Source organism: Puma concolor, chromosome C1 (assembly GCF_028749965.1).
Source record: "Puma concolor isolate L17-30 chromosome C1, mPumCon1.1.hap2, whole genome shotgun sequence".
In the NCBI taxonomy this organism is placed as follows: domain Eukaryota; kingdom Metazoa; phylum Chordata; class Mammalia; order Carnivora; family Felidae; genus Puma; species Puma concolor.
Genome location: NC_141674.1, coordinates 5,518,987 through 5,538,369, shown reverse-complemented (window position 1 = coordinate 5,538,369; position 19,383 = coordinate 5,518,987). Strand labels below are relative to the sequence as shown.

Below are 19,383 nucleotides of genomic sequence, written 5' to 3'. Positions count from 1 at the left end.
TTTTGGTGCTACAAGGCCAGCTGAGTAACCGCGACGAGGCTTTGTGACCCACGTTTAAAATGGTTACCAGCTGGCCTTTCCAGAGAGTTTGCTGACAGCTGTTGTTTGCCAGAGGACGGAGAGGGGGAAAGGAACAGGAGGAAGAAAAGGTACCGCGCGATGAGGCTGTCTGCCTAGGTGCTGGCTCTACGTCAGTTGTGCGGAGCAGCTCAGCTCCCTGTGCAGAACCCCGAACTCCGTTCCGCCCCTCGGCCGGGCAGCACACGCCGGTCACGGGGAGACGGAAAAGCCAGGGGAACCTGCTGGGTCCTGGGAACAACCCAGGCGTCGCTCTGGCTCAGGCGCAGATGGATCTGCCTTCCTGGGCGGGCTCTCCTCGGGGACAGGGTGGCTGCCGGTGGCTCCAGGCGCCCTGCCCATCCTCCTGACCACTCGGCGGAGAGAACGCCGCCAGCAGGCTCGGCCGAGGCCCCGGGGTGGAGCAAGGCTGGCTGGTGGGCCCGGGCCCCTGGTGCCGGTCACCAGAGGAAGGGAAAACGGAGGCCGGGCCAGCCTCGGGAGGTTTTCACTTCCGCCTGAAGACTCCTTCTGCGACGTCAAAAGGAACTGGTCTACAAAAATTCACCATTACAGCCAACTTGGTTGGTATTTTTTAATAGCACGTTAATGATACGCAATTGACAAATGAGAGAACATCACGGCCTCTTAAATCCTTGCTTTTATGCCTTTCCTTCTTCTGCGACAAATGTGTTCACTATTCGTTCACCTCAGCAGCCGTATCAACAGCTAACAGCTGCAAGTGAGGCTGATCATGAACTTGATTTCACAAACAAAAAAGGGGAAACCAGAGATAAATGAAAACTATCAGGAGCTCGCTAAATGCCATCTATGGTGCAATCCAGGTTCAGGACCGTCGGGGGGGACACGAGGCAGGCGGGGAAGGCCCGTGCGGCTGCCGCCACCGGCCCACACCGCTGGGGGCAGTGACCACGATCCTCCGCACGGTGACGGCTCCTTTCGCTTAAAGTGAACACGGGGACAGTGACTGCGGACGGCCCGTTTCTCTAACTCCTTCTCGAAAGTTTCCGCTCTAATCCTTAAGCACGAGTGGGGCCCTCACTTGGTCAGCCACGTCCTTCCCGCTCAGCGCTTCAACAATTGCAAGAGCAAACTCGAAGCTGGTTCCAGGCCCGCGGCTCGTGAGGATCAGGCCGTCCTTCTCCACGCGGTTCTCGGAGTAGCTGTAATGACCTTCGGAGGAAGAACAAGAGAGGGTTACATCCGAACGGGCTCCGCTGGGAACACTATCACTCCGCCCTGCAATCCAAATCCCTGTTACCGCACAAGATGGGTCTCACAGAAATTTCCAAAAACCCCAAAACCAAACCCCACGACAAGGGCAGCTGGAGGAGGCGGCGGCGGCCCGGCCCCGCGCGGAGATGCTACGGCGGCGTGTGCAGCGGAGGGAGAGGAACTGACGGCCGCGGCGGAATGACACGAACACACGGAGGTCAAGTGCGGTTGCAGAAGACCTTGTAAGTGGGCAGGGCAGCGGGAGGGAGGCCGAGCGTTCACATTTCTGTCACCAACCAACGCTCAAGGGTCCACCCTGTGCACTGAAGGGGAAGCAGAAGGGGCCCCCCGAAACGTGCCGCTTTGGTACAGCGACTACTTTGGGCTGAAGGCACCGGACAAACGGCAACTGCAGGAGGAGGCTTTCTCTGAGCCCCCCTCGCCCCCGCCCTGCCTGAAGACAGGTCCTAAGGGACTCGGCCGTCGTGTCCCTTCCGGGAGCCCATCAGCCGGGGAGGATGGACTCTTGTCCCAGGAGACAGGAGACCAGAAGTGGACACCAGACAGACTCTGTCACAAACCATCCCACCTCCCATCTCGTCTCCCAAGGGCCCCTTCATCTTTCCTGAAAATCATTCAGGTCTCCTGAAAGGCCTAGGTCCCTGCTCCCCCTTCCCTACAGACTGCCTGTCACACAGACTCCTGTCACATGGACTCCCTGTCACACGGACTGCCTGCATCACGCACAGACTCTATCTCAAAAACAAACTAGCAAAAATAAGGGGCGCCTGGTGGCTCAGTCGGTTGGGCATCCGACTTCGGCTCAGGTCATGATCTCGCGATTCGTGGGTTCGAGCCCCACGTCGGGCTCTGTAGGGACAGCTCGGAGCCTGGAGCCTGCTTCGGATTCTGTGTCCCCCCCTCTCTCTGTCCCTCCCCAGCTCACCCTCTTTCTCTCCCTCTCTAATATAAATGAACATTTAAAAAAACATTAAAAAAAACAACTAGCAAAAACAACACAGAACACACAGGGAGGAGGAGGTGTGTGGAAGGAGAAACACCACTCATTTCTCAGGAACCACTTTCCTTCCGTATCCCCCGATTGGCTTTTGGGGGGAAATACAGTAAAACCAGCATATGCTTCTCCTATGTCCAAATTCAGTGGATGACGGGACATCTGGGCAGATCACAGCCACAAAGCTGGGAACCTTCAGCGTCAGCTCCCCAAGGCCTCCCCTTCCACACACATGGTCACCAAACCCTCCTAATGCACGGGCCACCCGGCCCGAAGTCCTCGGGAGCAGCCGCGCCCCCACGACCCGGCCCCCCAGCTCCCACTGCCCAGAAAGCTCTCACCTCCTCCAGCGCCCCTCAGAGGCGGCATCTGTGACCGCTCCCCGGATCAGGCCCCTGGATCGCACCACTGGGGCCCCCGGCACTGACAGGACGTGAAAATAGTGTGTCTCCTGCTTTACCGCCTGCCCTTTAAAAGGCCGGGCCCTCAGCCACCCCACGTGGCCTAGGACACTAACGGACCCACGGAGGTGCCCCCAAGCATCAGGTGAACGTTGCCTCCTCTCTGCATCTGCGGCCTTCACGCAGGATCTCCATGTTCCGGCCCTGCCTTCCACCTGTCCTTCCCTCCACTCTCTGCTCAGCACCACAAAAAAGGTCACCTTTCCAAAGTGCACGTCGGAGCTTATCCAGTTCTGCTCCCAGGAGAGGCCTTTGCCTACTTTCTCCAGCACCTAAAGGCGACTCTGTTCCACATCCCGGCAGGCACGCCCTCTGGGTCTGGCCTGCACAAAGACTGGACCAGAAGGAACCAAACGGGAGACCGGAAAGAACTTGCCATCCAGGTGGGAGCTCATGGTGACCTGGGTGGGGCCAGGGGTGACAGGGAAATGAAGGTGTGAGAAATCACGTAGAAAACAAAATGCCCACAACTCCGAGCAGGACTGAACACGGGGAGGTGGTGAAGAGAACTCCCAGCTGTCTGTCCTACAACTGGGTGGATGGTGGCACCACACCGAGACCAAGGACACAAAGAACAGACTGAGGGGAGGGGCCGAAGCCCACAAGGTTCCCCTGTCGCGCCGCCGCCCCTGAGACTAGTCTCCCCCTACTGCCAGACTCAGTGCCCGCACCACCGGGCTCTCCCATCAGATAGCTTGGGCTTGTTCCTTTTTCTGTTCTCAGAGCCACGGAGGAGCCCAGGAAATGCCTGTTCGACGTCTACAGACAGAAAATGGTCACCTGATCTAATGAGCCCCCTTACAGCAGAAGTGATCTGCTTCTGCCGTATTCACGAGCTTTAGAAACCACGCGATGATGTTCACGTCCTTTCCAAGTGGTGGAGACCTTCAGTAGATTAGGTCTTCCTGTCCTCGTTACAAATCCAGTCACCCGAGGGACGCCTGGGCGGCTCGGTCAGTTGAACATCTGACTCTGGCTCAGGTTATGACCTCACCGTTCGTGCTGACCGGGCAGAGCCTGCTTCGGATCCTCTGTCCCCCTCCATCTCTGTCCCTCCCTTGCTTGCCCTCTCTTTCGAAATTAAACAAACATTAAAAACAAAAATCGAGTCACCCACTGAAATAACGAAATACTGCACACGAACATCTTCCTAGCGGTCAGCCAGTTAAGCATCGGACTCCGGCTCAGATCATAATCTCCTGGTCTGTGGGTTCGAGCCCCGCCTCAGGCTCTAGGCTGACGGTGCGGAGCCGGTTTTGGATCCTGTGTCTCCCTCCCTGCCCCTCCCCTGCTCTCTCTCTCTCAAAAATAAACAGACACTGAAAGACAAATTTCCTAGTTACCCTGCCGCAGAGGAAGAGCATCTCTGGGTTGACGTCTAACCTCATTTACTGACGGCTGAACCAGGCCGAGACATCTTCAGATGCCCAACCAGGAAACCCACTGGGTCTCGTCTTCCAGGGTGGCGAGATGCACGGCCTGGACTGGGGCTGGGTGAGGCCATTTCTGAATGGCTCGCTGAACGCTCTCTTCGTGGGTAAAGTATTACAACCACGGCTTGCACCAGTTACAGACAATTCAAGGTTCCAGGACTCTTTTCACAATTCCAGCCCGAAGAGCAGGTCTACGCTCGCCGGCTACCTCCACCTAGCGGCGACGCCGGACAAGGACACCGCGCGCCCCAGGGCTGCGAGGCAGGTGGGCACGCCTCAGCCGACTTGGATTCACGAACTCTGCAAATCCACACCCCATGGTCCACTGGCACAAAGCATTAGTTGCCGACTTCTTTTTAATTTTAACCAAACACTCCAGAGCCAGGAAGGAAGGCTCTTCAGAGCAGCAGCAGCCAAGGGAGCCTAGACATGAGGGGTCGGCACCTAATGGCTGCTTTTTATTGGTCAGTGGCTCCTCAAGAGAGTAGTTGCTGGAGAGACCCGAAGTCCCCGAGAGCCCGAGACATTCACTATCTTGCCCGTTAAGAAAAGTCACCGACCTCTGGGAATGGCAGCCCTGGGTTCCAATTCCAGGTCTGCCATTTAGTAGCTGTCCCATGTCGCTAAACCTCGCCTTTCTCTTCTGTAAAATGGGGTTGACACCAACCCCCCGGGGCTGCCACGGGAGTCCGATCAAGTGGAAGGCCCGGACAGAGCGGTGGTGTCACTCAGCAGGCAGCAGCCGGGGGAGGACGGCCGTTCACCGCCGTGTTCCCAGCGCTCGGCCGGGAGCCGGGACCGACCGGCCCTCCGCCCCCTGCGCGGGCTCGCGCCAGGCCACGTTCTGGGTGCGTCACACACACTGACTCACGGGGCCTGTCAACGACCCTGTGAGGCGAGGGCTACTGATATCCTTAGGTGTCAGGATGGAAACCGGGGCCGGGAGGGGGAAGGAGCCCGCCCACGGCCGGCCCCACACTGCCTGGCCCAGGGGCACAGCCCTTCACTGCTCACCTTCGTGACGGGGGGCTTCAGGTGCTTTCGAGAATAGACACGTAGGAAGCGAAAAGACTATTAAAGTAACAATTTCTTCATTTAAAAACTGAGACACGGGAGGACTGCGTCCTTCAGACCGGATTGCTTATGTGAGTAAAAGTTTCACGCCGCTCTGCCAGGTACGTGAGGAAGACCAGGGCCCCCAGAGTGATTACGGCCTCGCTCCTCAGGCGCCCTGAGAGGGCAGATACTCAACCGGTCTTTCCCCACAGGAGGACTCACCGGCTGAACCCAGCACCTCGTAACTTGACGTGCGCGGGAGCCACGCCGGGACAGAGGCGGGCCCAAGCTCCGGCCCGACTCCGGGCAAGCGGCCCGGCCTCCGGGAGCCGGTGTCCTCTTCCGGGAAGCCGACAGCTGCCTCGCTGGGCACCGGGGCCCGGGCGGCTCCGTGGAGATCACGCCCGCGAGTGCACCTGACCAGCGCCGAGAGTTAACGACCTGAGCTCTCCTGTTCCCAACCCACCTCCCTGTTCTTGAGGCAGGAAAACGGACACAACAGATCCACATTCGGATAAAGGAGGAACGCGGCCGACTGGACGCGTCCCCTCCCAACATGTCGTAACCACTAAAGGAAGCCTGATTCCGATCTTTCCGACTCTCTAAAACCCGTCCGTTAGCCCACGTTAGAAATGCCCGGCAGCCAGAGCCCTCTGTAAAAAAACCCCACTTTTCACATAGATGGTTTTATCGACAACTGAGGATCTAGCAGCTCCAAAAAAGTGATAAGATATTTAAGACGATACTACCTTGGATCATGTTTGAAAATATTCTGAACATCCAACACCAAGAGCAAACCCGGACGTAAATGACGGATTTGAGGTGGTGATGCCGTGTCCGTGCAGATTCATCGACTGTGACAAAGGTACCCCTCTGGTGAGGGAGAGGAAGGCGAGGGAGACCGTGTGTGCAGGCAGGGCGTGCGGGAGGCCTGCACTTTCGGCTCCATTTTGCAGCGAGCCTAACACTGCTCTAAAAAGCAGCACCTCTTCGTTAAAGACAAAGCAACAGGGGCGCCTGAGTGGCTCAGTCGGTCGAGCGGGTCAGGATCTCACGGCTCATTAGTTCGAGCCCCACATCGGGCTCTGGGCCGACGGCTCGGAGCCCGGAGCCGGCCTCGGATTCTGCGTCTCCCTCCGTCTGCCCCTCTGCCGCTTGCGCTCTGTCTCTCGCGTTGTCTCAAAAATAAACAAACATTAAAAAAAAAGACAAAGCAACACCGTGCAAATGCGCCACCCGGCCCGGCCGTGAGAAGATGACGAGGAGATGTTACCCGCCTACTTTGTGTGAGGTCAGAATGAGCCTCGAGTGGGGCTGAGACCGGGGACAAAATCTACCGCTGCCTGTTTCCCAATCAGCTGCCACCATTATTGTTTCCTCTTCCAGTCCGTTCGCTGGTGTTTGGCTGGCGATGTTTCACACACGGCCAGCCTCCCGGTTTCCTTGCTGGCTCCATGCCAGCCGAACCACTTCTGGCTTCTAACTGGAAATTTCAGACGCTCTTGCAATCATCCACAACAGTGTGTAGTCTTCTTTCTCTCTGCAAGTTCCAGAGTCTCTGTCTCTCTGGTGCGTGCACTCCAGGGACAGATGGCAGAGGGAGAAGCCACCTGTCTGGCAAAAGACACTACCTGGCTGGTGTTCCGAGTGTCACGCTGAGAAGCCGTGGCTGTTACTGAGGGAGCATCGTCACACAGTTGTGCGTTTACGTGGCTGGTTACACTGCGCTGTCGTAAATTGCACGTTGCCTTCTGGTTTTAAATTCGACGTGTGTGTCCTGTGTCTGTAAGCCGTTCCCTCCCGGAGGACAGAGACCATGGCAGGCTCTGCACTGTGAGCGCAGAGACCGATCCAGGCCTCGAACTCCTGAGCCGTGAGCTCAGGACCTGAGTTGAGATCAAGAGTCCTACACTGAACAGACTGAGCCACCCAGGCGCCCCAATGGCGTGCTTCTTTTACAGCGTCTGAGTAAGTAACCGGTCACGCAAAGAATTAAAGAAATACCTGACAGATTACTCTCCTGCCCCCAGAAAAGGATACAATCTTAGGTTTAAAAAGCAAGATGCAAGGGTGCCTGGGGGGCTCAGTCAGTTGAGCATCCAACTTTTGATCTCTGTTCAGGTTGTGATCCCAGGGTCGTGGGAACGAACCAGTGTCAGGCCCCATGCTGGGAGTGGAGCCTGCTTAAGATTCTCTCTCCCCCGCTCTGCCGCTTCCCCGTTTGCACTCTCTCTCTTTCCCTCTCTCTCAAAAAAAAAAAAAAGTTGCAGAGCAATATATTTAACAGACTTCATTTGAATAAAATTATTAAACTACAAAGGATAATGAGTGTATGTGGAGAAAATTCTAGAGTTACACAAGAAACTTTCTAACAGAAATTACCTCTGAAAAGCAGAAAGGGGGTGAGGAAGAAAGAGAAAACGCAAATTCATGTTTTTACTTCACCCCTCTTTTGCACTGTTTGCACTTTTTACCATGAATAGAAATTGTTTTCATAAAAACAAATGAAACTTAACAGTCTAGCTGGTATTTATGAAAGAAACATGTCACCTAAGGAACAGACCTGCCACCCAGGGAGAGAGCAACATTCACTTTACTTTGGACTGTGGGCAAAAGGGCATCTTCTGAAATTGCTGTCGAGGTTTGAAGTTTACCCTCAAGTGTCTGGCAAGGTGGTAAAAACCCGAGTCAGCCTGGCATTTCATAACCACGCCCATCCAGGACGACCGGGGCTCCGGCTGGCCTCTGCTCGTCAGCCCTTGTGCCCCGTCAGGGCACACACACGGGCACACGCGCCACCTCCCCCCACCGCTCGCTCCCTCTCCGGCTGCGACACCGGCAAAGCAGGTGAGGAACACGCCATGCCTCAACCCGCGGAGAGTCCCTCTACGGAAGGTGACCAGGCGGGACACAAAGCTGAGTCACAGCTTTCTGAGAAGGTCTTTCCGTACATGAAAACAGAAGCACAGGGGTGCCTGGGCGGCTCGGCAGGTTAAGCGTCTGACTCTTGGTTTCGGCTCAGGCCATGGGTTCGAGCCCCGTGTCGGGCTCCGCACTGCTGGTGTGGCGCCTGTGGGGATTCTGTCTCTCCCTCTCTCCCTGCCCCTCCACCACTCACTCTACCTCTCTCAAGAAAAACTTTAAAAGGATGCTTTACATAAAATATAAGCATATACTTACTCCCATTCATCATTTTGTCTTTAGCAAGCGGGTGTGTCGTAACTTTGCTTCCAAAACCTATTTCATGAGCCAAGAGAGCCGTAGGACCTAAGAAGAAGATTAATAAAAAGAATTAAGCGTGGATATAAAAAAACTAATGGTTTAAAAATTGCAACGGAAGAATTTTTCAAAACCAGGAGGCTCTCACCTAACATATCCTGATGATTCTGAAATTAAACACCTTTTAGTATGAGAGGCACGGTTTGTTTCTAATAAACCATCTGCTGAGCACATCTGGCAGAAGTGTACAAACTCAAAATCCTTCACCAGCCATCTCACCAAATGATACGGAGCAGCGTCAGATAAACAGTGTGTGGTCCCTCAAGGAACTGCAGGCAAGCCTGCCGGGGATTCCCGGAGGGGAGACCGCCAAGGCCTTACTCTCGGCAAATGGAAGATTTAGTCACACACTACAGGCAGCTGGCACTCTCCAAACTTCTGGACTTGACTGCTACTTCACAGACTCATTTTGGTTTTCTACTTAAAAATGAGCACTCACTCATCCGTCTATCCATCCGTACATCCCAGGTGACTAGGACACTGTCCAGCCCTGAAGAAGATACACCTGTGAAATGCCCAGAAATCTGGAGACATAAAGGCACCAGCGTTTCTTTATTAATAACTACTAAAGACCACGCACAGATGTCCCCTTCTGATCCTCTAAAATACGCGGTTGCCAACAGGAGATTTTGATCCAAATGTATTCACTGAAAATGGTCAATTTCATGGAGAATCGCAACCATATTTTGTATGTAATGTTTCTCAGATAAGGACTACAACAAAGACATTTTATGACTTTGTCATGTTACCTTGAAAGTATAAAAAAAAAAAAATTCTACCTTTTTTCTCTAAGCCTCACGTCACACCTAGAAAAACATGCTTCAGAACAGCAACGCGACCCTCAAAACAGGTCAGGATGCAACGCCGTGGCCGGGACCCGAGGACAGAGCCCGTACGCTTCAGCTTCAGCCACCCCGCCCACCTGCTCTGACCTTTCATTTTTCAACCCGGTTCCAAGGAAAAGGGAGCTACAGACTACACCTGCCGGCTAGATCACAGCAGCTGCACACAGGAAGATCGACAAATACTGCTTAATTACATAAGCTTTCCACCTGACAGGCCAATCCCGATTTATATCTCCTAAATCAAAGTCCTCAGATAGATCTGATGTCCCTCTCACCTTATTTTTACCCCATGTACGAGACAGCTATGTATGGTGGCAAATTTTAAGTCTGTAAAGACTGAATAATTACCACTCAATATTTATGTGAATGGACTCATCAGTTTCCCTTAATTCTTACACTGTAAGATGTTAAGAAGTAAGTAAGTACCTACATGATCTTGTATTTTATGAAAGCAAACCTCCAGAGGTGACCGTACAGTGAGGAGAACAATCGCTCGTACGTAAGTTAGAAATTTTTAGGCTGTTCCCTTCAGTTGATGAAACTGCTGCCTACGGTAATGTTAATAAATTTACGTTTCGGCCAAACGTAGGACTTTAGTGATGGCTTATTCACCCTGATAAGCCCATAATTTCTGCTTTCTGGAGCTTAAGATTCCTATTTGGAGAATTCGAGAAGAAATATTTAACTCCCACTACTTGAGATTCTGGCAGATGAAAATACTGCTGCGTGTATGCGGGGATCCGGCTCTGAGCCCGAGCCGAGAGCAGAGGGCACCGCGGCGGGAGCCCCTGGGCAGCCAAGACACTACGGCCAACAGCGCCACCGTGTGGTGACTCACGCAGACAACACCTCGGTCACCCCAGCTCCTCCAAGCCCTTGCAGGTTGTACCTGGACCCAGTCTCCAGGCTCCTTTCCCTCCAGACCCAGAGTGAATCTCATTTTACTTTCTTATCCAGATAGTCTGCCCTCCAGTTTCTGTCTCAAGCACTCAGTACTCGGGGCTAAGCCAACAGTCTTTCAGTTCAGTAAGCAGCCCCCGCTTCCTAACTGCGACACTGAAGAACCACCTTATTTTTCTCCACACTTCCTACTTTCTGCAGCACCAGAAGGCCAGGCAGCACAGGATATTCAATGATACAAACACCGTATTAGAGCGCTGTTTATGTCAACAGCGATTTAAAGGATTCTAAAGTCTAAGCTCCTTAAAACGGCATTCGAGCTGCCTGAGCACAAAACAGTGAACCAGATACTGCCAATCATCCAGCCACCTCAGTGATACAAAAGGACAAACCCACGTGTGGTTTTTCCTTTCAGCCGACTCATAAGGGAACAAATCCAGACCAGACTCTTCCTTAGGTTAGAGAACCTAAGAATGAGGCCGTGGCCAGGGGCCGAGAGTGACTGGACCAAGTCCTCGTACATCGAAGAGGACCTGGGACCCCCACCCAGAGAGAGGCACCTGCGCGGGCGGTAGGGACCGCAGGGTCCTCCGGCGAGGACAGACCTGGGCCCCCAGGGCAGGTCAAGGGGCTGGTGCTGCCTGGAACCCAAGGACAGGGCCTGCCAGGGTGGTCACCTCTGTGGTCCCTCCCAGGCTCCAATGCAGGGGTCCTCGAACATCCGGGTCTTTAGGAACCCCCCTGAGCTTTTACGTGAGTTACATCTACCTGTAACTGCCGCGTTAGAAGTCAGAAATTACAACTGGGACATTTTTACGACACAAGAATGCAGGAGCACGTGTACCACACCCCAATGGTGGCATCATCACACTCTCCATAAGGAAAAGGACAAATAACATCAGTATCTGCTTTCACCTTATGACGCCTTTGAAAGAGCTCTGAGAACGTCTGCTGTAACGCCAAGTCCCCAGGGTCCCCGACTTATAACTTCTTTAACAGATCCACTGTACTGAACAAAACACTGTGTCATCTTATCAAACCATCCATCTAGTCATTGATTTACTTGCTCTTTTGACAAATGTCCCAGAAAGACCTATAACAAAGAATTGCACTCTGGAAAGATGCAAGATGGCGGGACATCATGCTACTGGAGCATTAAGAACGGATTTCACGGTGGTTCCAGAAAAGAAAGTATTACTGACTTCCAAGGATGTGGGGACATCCAGGAAGCACGAACAACCTTCTTCTTCTAACTTACGTGACAGACAGTACAGTGCCCGAAACCAAACATTCCACGCTGAGGACCAGGCGGAAAGCACCCGAGGCCTCGGAACCCGCAGGGCAGGCACAGGACAGAGCTGTTAACGTTCACGTCTGACCAATTCTTGCTGACTGGTGCTGGCAGACCTAGTTTCTGGCATAGAGATTTGCTGTAACCAGCTGTTTACTGAATTTCAGAGGGCGTTATTTTCCTCAGAGGTCAACCAAAGACGGAAAACATGTAGTTTCACAGAACGCAGACCAAAAAGCACAGAGAAGCAGAAAAGAGAGCTGTACCCATTCCTGAAATGACACTGAGTTCATGCCGCCCAAACTAAATATGCCCATACAGATGCCCTGCACGCTCTGTGAAGGGAAAGAAGTATCTGGAACAAAATCTCGCAATTCAAGGCTACCCCATCACGTATTTTTGGGAGAAACCCAACAACACATTTTAACACAGGATGGTTCCGCACGTTACCTGCACAGATAGCGGCAATAAGGCCCTTCCTTTTTTCTTGTTCCTTCAGTATCTCTTTCACAGCAGCAGACTATTCAAAGAAAACCCAAACACATCAAGTTATCATTAAGCCACAGCCAGTGGCCAGCTGGAAACTGGGAGAGAATCTGCTTTTAGTTTAAAATGCAAGATCTTCAATCTATTTTCTAATAGTATTTCTAAATCATTAATAGAAAAATTCTCAAATTCATAGTTTCTACATTTTTAAACCTAATCAAGGTGTTTGTTACAGGAGAAGGGCATTCTTTTCTTAAAGGTGTTTAAAGATGAGACGAGAAAAGCAATTCCCCTTGGGCACGCTGACCCCTGCCGCTTTGTGCTCCGCGGAGAAAGCAGAAGGGGGGGGGGGGGGGGGGGGACATGTGGTGTCTGGAGCGTTTTCAGAAGGCAGAGCCAGGAACAGGGCCCGGCAGAGTCCCAAACGTCTGATTCCACCTGCCTTGCGCGCTGCTGTCTCTTGCCCCTCCCTCCCCCTCTCTTCCCACAGGTGGACTCGATGGAAGACTTCGATGAAGAAGCAGGGGCCTATTCCGATGCCATTTTCATGCAAGCTGGCATTTCCAGCCTCTGCAGCCCCCCCGCAGCCCTAGTGTTGAGCAGACAGCCAGTCTCTTATCTTTCTATGCTTAAACCTTCATAAGACACAAAATCAGGTTCATTTTTCTACTGTGGGGGAGGAAAAAAGAAGTCTTAGATTCGGACTGTATTCACAGAGTCTGTTCCCAAATTAACCGTTCCACCAATTCTGCTCACTCATATAGTTAATGTCATTAGGGATGTTTTTCCTAAATAAGCTACAACACCATTTTGTTCACTTCACCTGTTTCTAGTTTACTCCCAGCCTCCTTCCTGAAATATTTTAGTAACAACAAGACCAACAGAACACGGGCAGATGCTGAAGTACTTCCTTTACACGGTTTTTACCTCAGATAAGTTCTGTGCACCCAGGTTACCTCCCGGCAGAACCACTACGTCGTAAGGTCCCTGCAGTTTAAAAACAAAACAAAAAAAGTAAACAAACACTTTTCATCTGAGATGTGCACCAAAGTGATAGTCCGATAATACTTTCACGTTTTAAATGTGGGTCATAGCAAAAAACTGTTCGTGGAAGCACAGCTAAACAAATTAAGATATAGATCTCTATGATGGATTGTTGTTGTAACTAGCAAAAAATCTGAATATAGTAACAGGAAAGGATGCCCGTGTTGCAGGATTACAGGGGTAGCATGATCTCATTCTTATAAAAAGGGAGGAAAAAAAGGGGGCGCTTGACTGGCTCAGTCGGTGGAGCACGAGACTCTGGATCTCGGGGTTGTGAGTTCGGGCCCCATGTTGAGCGTAGAGCTCACTTAAAAAAAAAAAAAAACGCAGATGTGTGTGTATGTCCCTGACACACACGGGGTCTACAGGTACCCACACACGGAAGAGAGCTCAGCTGCTAATGAGATGTGGTGTGGGTTGGTGGGGCGAGGACGATGAGAACGGGGACATTTAACATTTCCACTCTGTAGGTATACACGGTCTACACGCATTATTTTTTCAACGATAATGTGCACAGTAATAAAATTAAAAGAACAATTTCAAGTAAAATGCACAGAAAAAGGTTTTTTACCTCTATGAAAAATGAAACTTAGGGGAGAATAATGATACAGTATTTTAGTATCCCAAACACCTAACATCCTACAAATCTGCTGATTCCAAACTTGATTCAATTCATGAAATGGAATTTGATGTAACAATACTTTAAGATGTTAAAAAAATTTTTCAAAAGTTTAGTCATTAGCATTTTAAAAACTTAGTACATACTTAGTGCAACATATACTACTCAGAATTACTCAAGACTATGAACACTCCGTTTTCAAACCAAGCAAAACTACCAACTAAACAAAGTGTGTGAAGTACAGAATTTCTTTCACTCCTTTTAGAATCTGATAAACAGACACAAAAGGTAACCACGGTTCTAAAATACCCAGACACCACAAGATGAAAAAGACCAGAGAAGAGCGAGTGTTTACTTCTACTCGGCCACTCGAAACATGCCATTTAGAATGTTTTCAGCAATTTTTATGTAAATACCAACATTCCTGTACCCCACAATCTGGCACTGAAATAGGTGAATTTATTAGGAAGGAATAAACTTTTCTCTATGCATCTGAGGCCAGCTGAGCATGGGAATCATGCTCCGGGTTCCTCAGCAGGGCACAAGTGGCCGTCCATGAGCTGCCTCCACTTTTTTTTCTGCCACATCTATGCCCTGAGAGCACAGAGCCCACACCCCTATCACACTGGCCATTAAGCAATGAACTACATGAAAGGGTGTGCAAAAGCATCTGTGCACATGTGGGTGAGCTTGCGTCTGAGGACAGGGCCCTCAGCTCTTGACAGATTCCCCGGTGTTAGCTGCCACCAAAGGTAACTGTCAACATAAAGTGACACTATTTAACAACAATTCTTAATGCTCCCTTAATCACACCACTAATCAACTACGAGCTGTTCACATAAAATGAATCACATAACTATGTCTGGGACACTGAAAAAGGAAAGGCAAAAAGGAACTTTTGCATAAAGAATAAGAAATGAGGGGCGCCTGGGTGGCTCAGTCGGTTATGCGTCCGACTTAGGCTCAGGTCATGACCTCACCTGCTTCGGATGCTGTGACTCCCTCTCTCTCTGCCCCTCCCCTGCTCACATTCTGTCTCTCTCTCTCTCAAAAGTAAATAAACATTTTTAAAAAAAGAAGAAATGAACAGGAAATGTGGCAGGTGATTCCTTCTATCAGGTACGTCATAACAGGAGGCTAAGCTGCCTGCGAGGCCAGAAGAATCCTGATGAAAACGTCCCACCCCCCCACCCCCCAGCCAGCACAGGCAGTAGGGAACTGCCAGATTCCATGGATACAAAAAAGGGAGAGTCCCTGACTTCCCAGGGCTTATTATAGTGGGGAAGACATCCAAGCAAAGTAACTTTCTTAAAATAAGTCTGTGCTCACAGCCTTAGATGTAGTCAAAAGACATTTCAAGAAACTGACAAAGAAGGCACAGAAAGGAGTAATTCCAGGTATGGAGAACAAACCTCTTTTTTTGCATCTTCCAGACTGGCATCCGGACAAATGAGAACATCTCGGCTACACTGTACCGGGTCTTTCCCAGCCAGACCCGCAACGGTGACTTTAATCTAGGAGAAAGACATCATCACATTTAACACTGAAACATAAATCTAGAGTAACACTTTTCACAGCTGCTGTGTTTTAAAATAACTTGGCAGGAAATACTGCGACAAAACCATGCTGCCTTGCAGCCAGTAAGTTAGCTAAATATATTTAATAACCAGGTCTGTCCCGGTTTGCCTGAGACAGTCCTGATTTACAGATGCTGTCCCGGGACCCTGTCTGGTGAGTGTCCTTTCTCCCACAAGTGTCCTTTCTGGTTTGGGCGACAATTACATGATCATCCTGTTAATAATCCATCTTACAAAGTTACTGTTGTCATTTAAGTGTCATGGAATTTTCTGAAGATACAAAGACAAGTCAAAACAATGAAATCCTACTTCAGCTTGCAAAAATGTACAAAGTTGACATAAGCAAGAACTGGTACCAGCAACATGGCAATTTTCCTACACTGCTGGTGGGTCCACATGTTGGTACTTTGGGGAGTTGACAAAATCTGGTAAGGCCAACTATGGGCTGTCCTTTGGCCTAACAATTCCACTCTCAGTCACAAAACCTGGAAAAACTTCCACACATTTGCATAAAGAAACCCGTACGAGAATATTCCAGAACCGAAATGGCACAAAACTGGAACAGAGCAGACTGCAGCATATGCGTACAGCATAATACTAAGCAGCAATTTTAAATAAACGAAGTGCATCTGTGTGGCTTCACTTATGGGAACCAGAGAAATGAAGGTAACAGACCCTGGGACCAGACTGCTAGGGTCTGAGTACCGGCTCTTCTCCTAAGTCTACAATGTCGACACTTCATCTAGTGTCGTTGTGCCTCGGTTTCTTCAGTTGTACAATGAGAATGGCAATAACTCACAGGGCTGTTGGAAGAGTTAAACAAGTTTACGTTAAGTACTTAGAATGACACCTAGCATCAGTAAATGCTATTTAAGTGCTCACTATGGATGCATATATGCATACACACATACACACACACACACACAGAGACACGTGCAAAATGCAGCTGCAGTTTAATGCTACTTTGAAGACATGCATGGGATGGACACACACCAGTGAGGGGACAGAGCTATCTCTGGGGCAAGAAGGGGAATAGTATTGGGGAAATTTACAAAGAGGGCTGTGTAATGCTTTATTTGTTTTAAGCACCTGTTCCTAAAGGGGCACCTGGGTGGCTCAGTCAGCCGACCATCCGACTTTTGATTTCAGCTCAGGTCACGATCTCTCGGTTCACGGGCTCAAGCCCCACACTGGGCTTTGCGCTGATAGCACACGGAGCCTGCTTGGAATTCTCTCTCTCCTCCCTCTCTACCTGCTCACATATGCACGTGCTCTCTCTCTCAAAATAAATAAACAACAAAAAAAACTGTTTTAAAGCATCTATTCCTCTGGAAGTGGGTCTAAAAGAAACATGGCAAAATACTAACATGTACTAAACGTGGGCAGTGAATAAACAGGTAATTGTTATTATACAGTCTTCTGTATTTGTGGGTGTTTGAAATATTTTATAAAGTACACTGAATATTATTTTATTCAAAATGACTTCAAAACCCAAAAATTTTGAAAAAGGTAGAAGACATCAGGGGACTTACTCCGGCTCGCCTCATGACATCTACAGGAATGACTGTCTCCATCTCCTCTGCTCCTTTGGCCAGGATGACCAGAGCTCTTTTGGAAGCCATTTTTGTGTTGTACTTTTTAAAGACTTAATTAAAAAAAAAAAAAAAAAAAAAAGAATTAAAAAAAACTTCCATTGCAACCCTAAAGCAGCCAGAACCTTTAAGCTTAGTAACATTTTTAAGCAGGGTAACTAGGTGCCTCTTAGGGGAAAAGTTCGGAGAGACAAACATTTAAAAAAAAAAAAAAAAGCACCTTAGGTTAATATTGGTTTACACAGAATTTCAACGGCTGGATTTCTGAGAGAACACAGTAAGGTTGCTAATACGTGATAGTACCACTCGGATTTCCTTCGACCATATTTTTTAAAAACCCAGGATACAGTAACACACAGGCCTTGCATTTCACACAAAGTAGGGAGATAGTTTTCTTTTTGTTAGCACTATTTCAGAGGAACGACTAAACTTAAATTTCACGGGGAAAGCTGCACACAGTCTTTGGCAATTAGCCGGTGAGATTTTTGGAGGGGATTTTTTTTTAAGTTCCAATAACTGTACGAAAAATTCTGGAAAGTTAACGGTGTTAAATATTTTATCACACTCTTTGATGACGCAGAAAGATGGGAATCCCCCACTACATTCAACCCAACTGGATTCTCTCTCTGCACTTTGCCCTCTCGTTGCAAATGGCAGCTAGCTAAGCAAGGGTCTGGATAGTTCTTAGCCTGTTCTTTTTCTGCAGCTTGTTGCCCATGCAAATCAGAAGCTGATAAATGCACTCCCACAAACACAGCACTGGCCAGTTCCAAACTGCCGGACACCCTGCACACAATCCTGGAGGGTCCGAGGTCGCCCCGTGCGCTCCTGGCCGAAGGCCGCCCGTTCCGCAGACGCGGCGGGGCCTCGTCCCTCGGCGCCCCCTTCCGAAGCCCGCGCCGGGATGCCCGCGGCCCCTTCGCCACCCTCAGCGCTCCCCAGACCCCGACCCGAACCTCGACTCTGCCCAATCCCGCGTCGGGGACGACCGAACGGAACCAGAACCGGACTAAACGGGTCGCACGCACACACGTACGCCCGTCGCCAGGGTTCACGCCCTCAGCCCCGCACTGCGCAGACGCGCGCCCCCCGGCTTCACGTCCTGCCCCGCCTCCCCGGTACTGCGCAGGCGCCCGCCGCGCAGACTTCACGTCTTCCCCCCCCACCCCCTGCCCGCCTCACAGCCCTATAATGCGCAGGCGCACGACGCCCAGCTTCTTGTTCTGCCCCCCCCCCCCCCCCTCCCCCCCGGTATTGCGCAGACGCCCGCCGCCCAGGTCCCCACTTCCTCCTCAGCTCTGAGCTGCACCGACTCGAGCGGCTCGCTCGCTTACGTCACATCCGGCCGAGCCCACCTTGCACCGTTGCGGGGTACGGCTCGCCTTTCCGCGCCCTGACTCTGCGTCTAGGGGACGTCTTCAGTTGGAGCACCCAACGCGAGGAGAGTCCCGTGGGCTCACGCGTGCTCACGGAATCTCCCCCGCCCCGAGTGGCGCGGTCTGGCCTGCCCTCGGCGCCGCTCGAGTTAACTCGCTTTTCCCCACGGGCCGGAGGCGCCCGGCGGGACTCCTTCGGGAGCTGTGGCGGTTTGCTTTAAACGTGCGTTTTCCTGGAGTGGAGTTGTGCCTTCACGCTTCTGTGCACTTGGCTTTCCTTTCTTGGAGGGCCTGCCCGTGTTCCCCTCCCCCCGCACCCCCCACCTGTTCCCGACCTCGTCGCCCCAGGGCGGGCTGCAGGTCCTCGGTCTCTGGCGACTCTTAGCATTATTTGCATGCGGTAATTTCACGTGTGCTAGTTTCTCGAAACTTTTTTTTCTAAAGATCCCAGGGTGTGGAGCCCTGCTGAGCACAGTGATCTGACAGCCCCTTTAATGACATCTGTTTAAGTTACAATCTCAGATTTCGTTTTTACAAATATGAATTGAATACTGACGCTTTTCCCAAAGTTTTTATTTATTTTGAGAGAATCCCAAGGAGGCTCTGCACTGTCAGGCAGAGCCTGAGCCTGATGCGGGCCTCGAACTCCTAAACCATGGGATCATGACCAGAGCCAGAACCAAAAGCCAGATGCTTAACCGACAGAGCCGCCCAGGCGCACCTGAATGCTGACGGTTTAACCCATTTCAAAAACCAAGTTGATCAAAGTTACATTGAACAGATGGACTCCCAGCCTTGTCCCCATGTGGTTCCATCCCTGCTGCTGCCTACCGGTAACCTTGTATTCGTTTCCTGGCCATCTTTCCAGTGTTTCCTTACGCAAGCATAAGCAAATACACTTTTACTTCTTTCTCATGGAAATGTAGCAGCTTATCCATATTGTGCCCTTCACTTCGTACTGCCACCGGCTTATTAAACGAATGTGGTGGAGATTTTTCCTTATCAAAAAGAACTTCCTCTCTTTTTTCCAGATAGTATGCCATTGTGGAATGTCCCACAGTTTATTTACCGATGCCCTACTGATAAGACTTAGGTTATTTCCAGCTGTTTTTTGTA

General features: G+C 50.7%; 1 protein-coding gene across 2 annotated transcripts; it reads right to left on the bottom strand.

The window, feature by feature from the left end:
- Nucleotides 1-638: 638 nt before the first annotated feature.
- Nucleotides 639-18,004, bottom strand: PARK7 (Parkinsonism associated deglycase). 2 transcript variants are annotated; one of them, XM_025932490.2, is made up of 7 exons: nt 17,848-18,004; nt 16,832-16,944; nt 15,135-15,236; nt 12,987-13,046; nt 12,024-12,093; nt 8,439-8,525; nt 639-1,251 (listed from the first exon to the last, which is right to left on the bottom strand). In XM_025932490.2, exons 2-7 carry the CDS (start codon nt 16,919-16,921, stop codon nt 1,091-1,093), a joined length of 570 nt encoding a protein of 189 aa, XP_025788275.2. In that variant the 5' UTR covers nt 16,922-16,944; nt 17,848-18,004; the 3' UTR covers nt 639-1,090. The 2 variants fall into 2 exon arrangements, with proteins under 2 accessions (XP_025788275.2, XP_086571691.1); XM_086715565.1 differs by having other exon boundaries at nt 17,842-18,000.
- Nucleotides 18,005-19,383: the final 1,379 nt, after the last annotated feature.

What these genes read in the sequence shown, in the direction of transcription:
- PARK7 (XM_025932490.2), bottom strand. Translation starts at nt 16,921, where the DNA reads ATGGCTTCCAAAAGAGCTCTGGTCATCCTGGCCAAAGGAGCAGAGGAG. An exon ending in ATGTCATGAGGCGAGCCGGA is followed by an intron (nt 15,237 to 16,831) that starts GTAAGTCCCCTG and finishes TCTTTCTCCTAG; the next exon opens with ATTAAAGTCACCGTTGCGGG. An exon ending in TGGAAGATGCAAAAAAAGAG is followed by an intron (nt 13,047 to 15,134) that starts GTTTGTTCTCCA and finishes TTTAAACTGCAG; the next exon opens with GGACCTTACGACGTAGTGGT.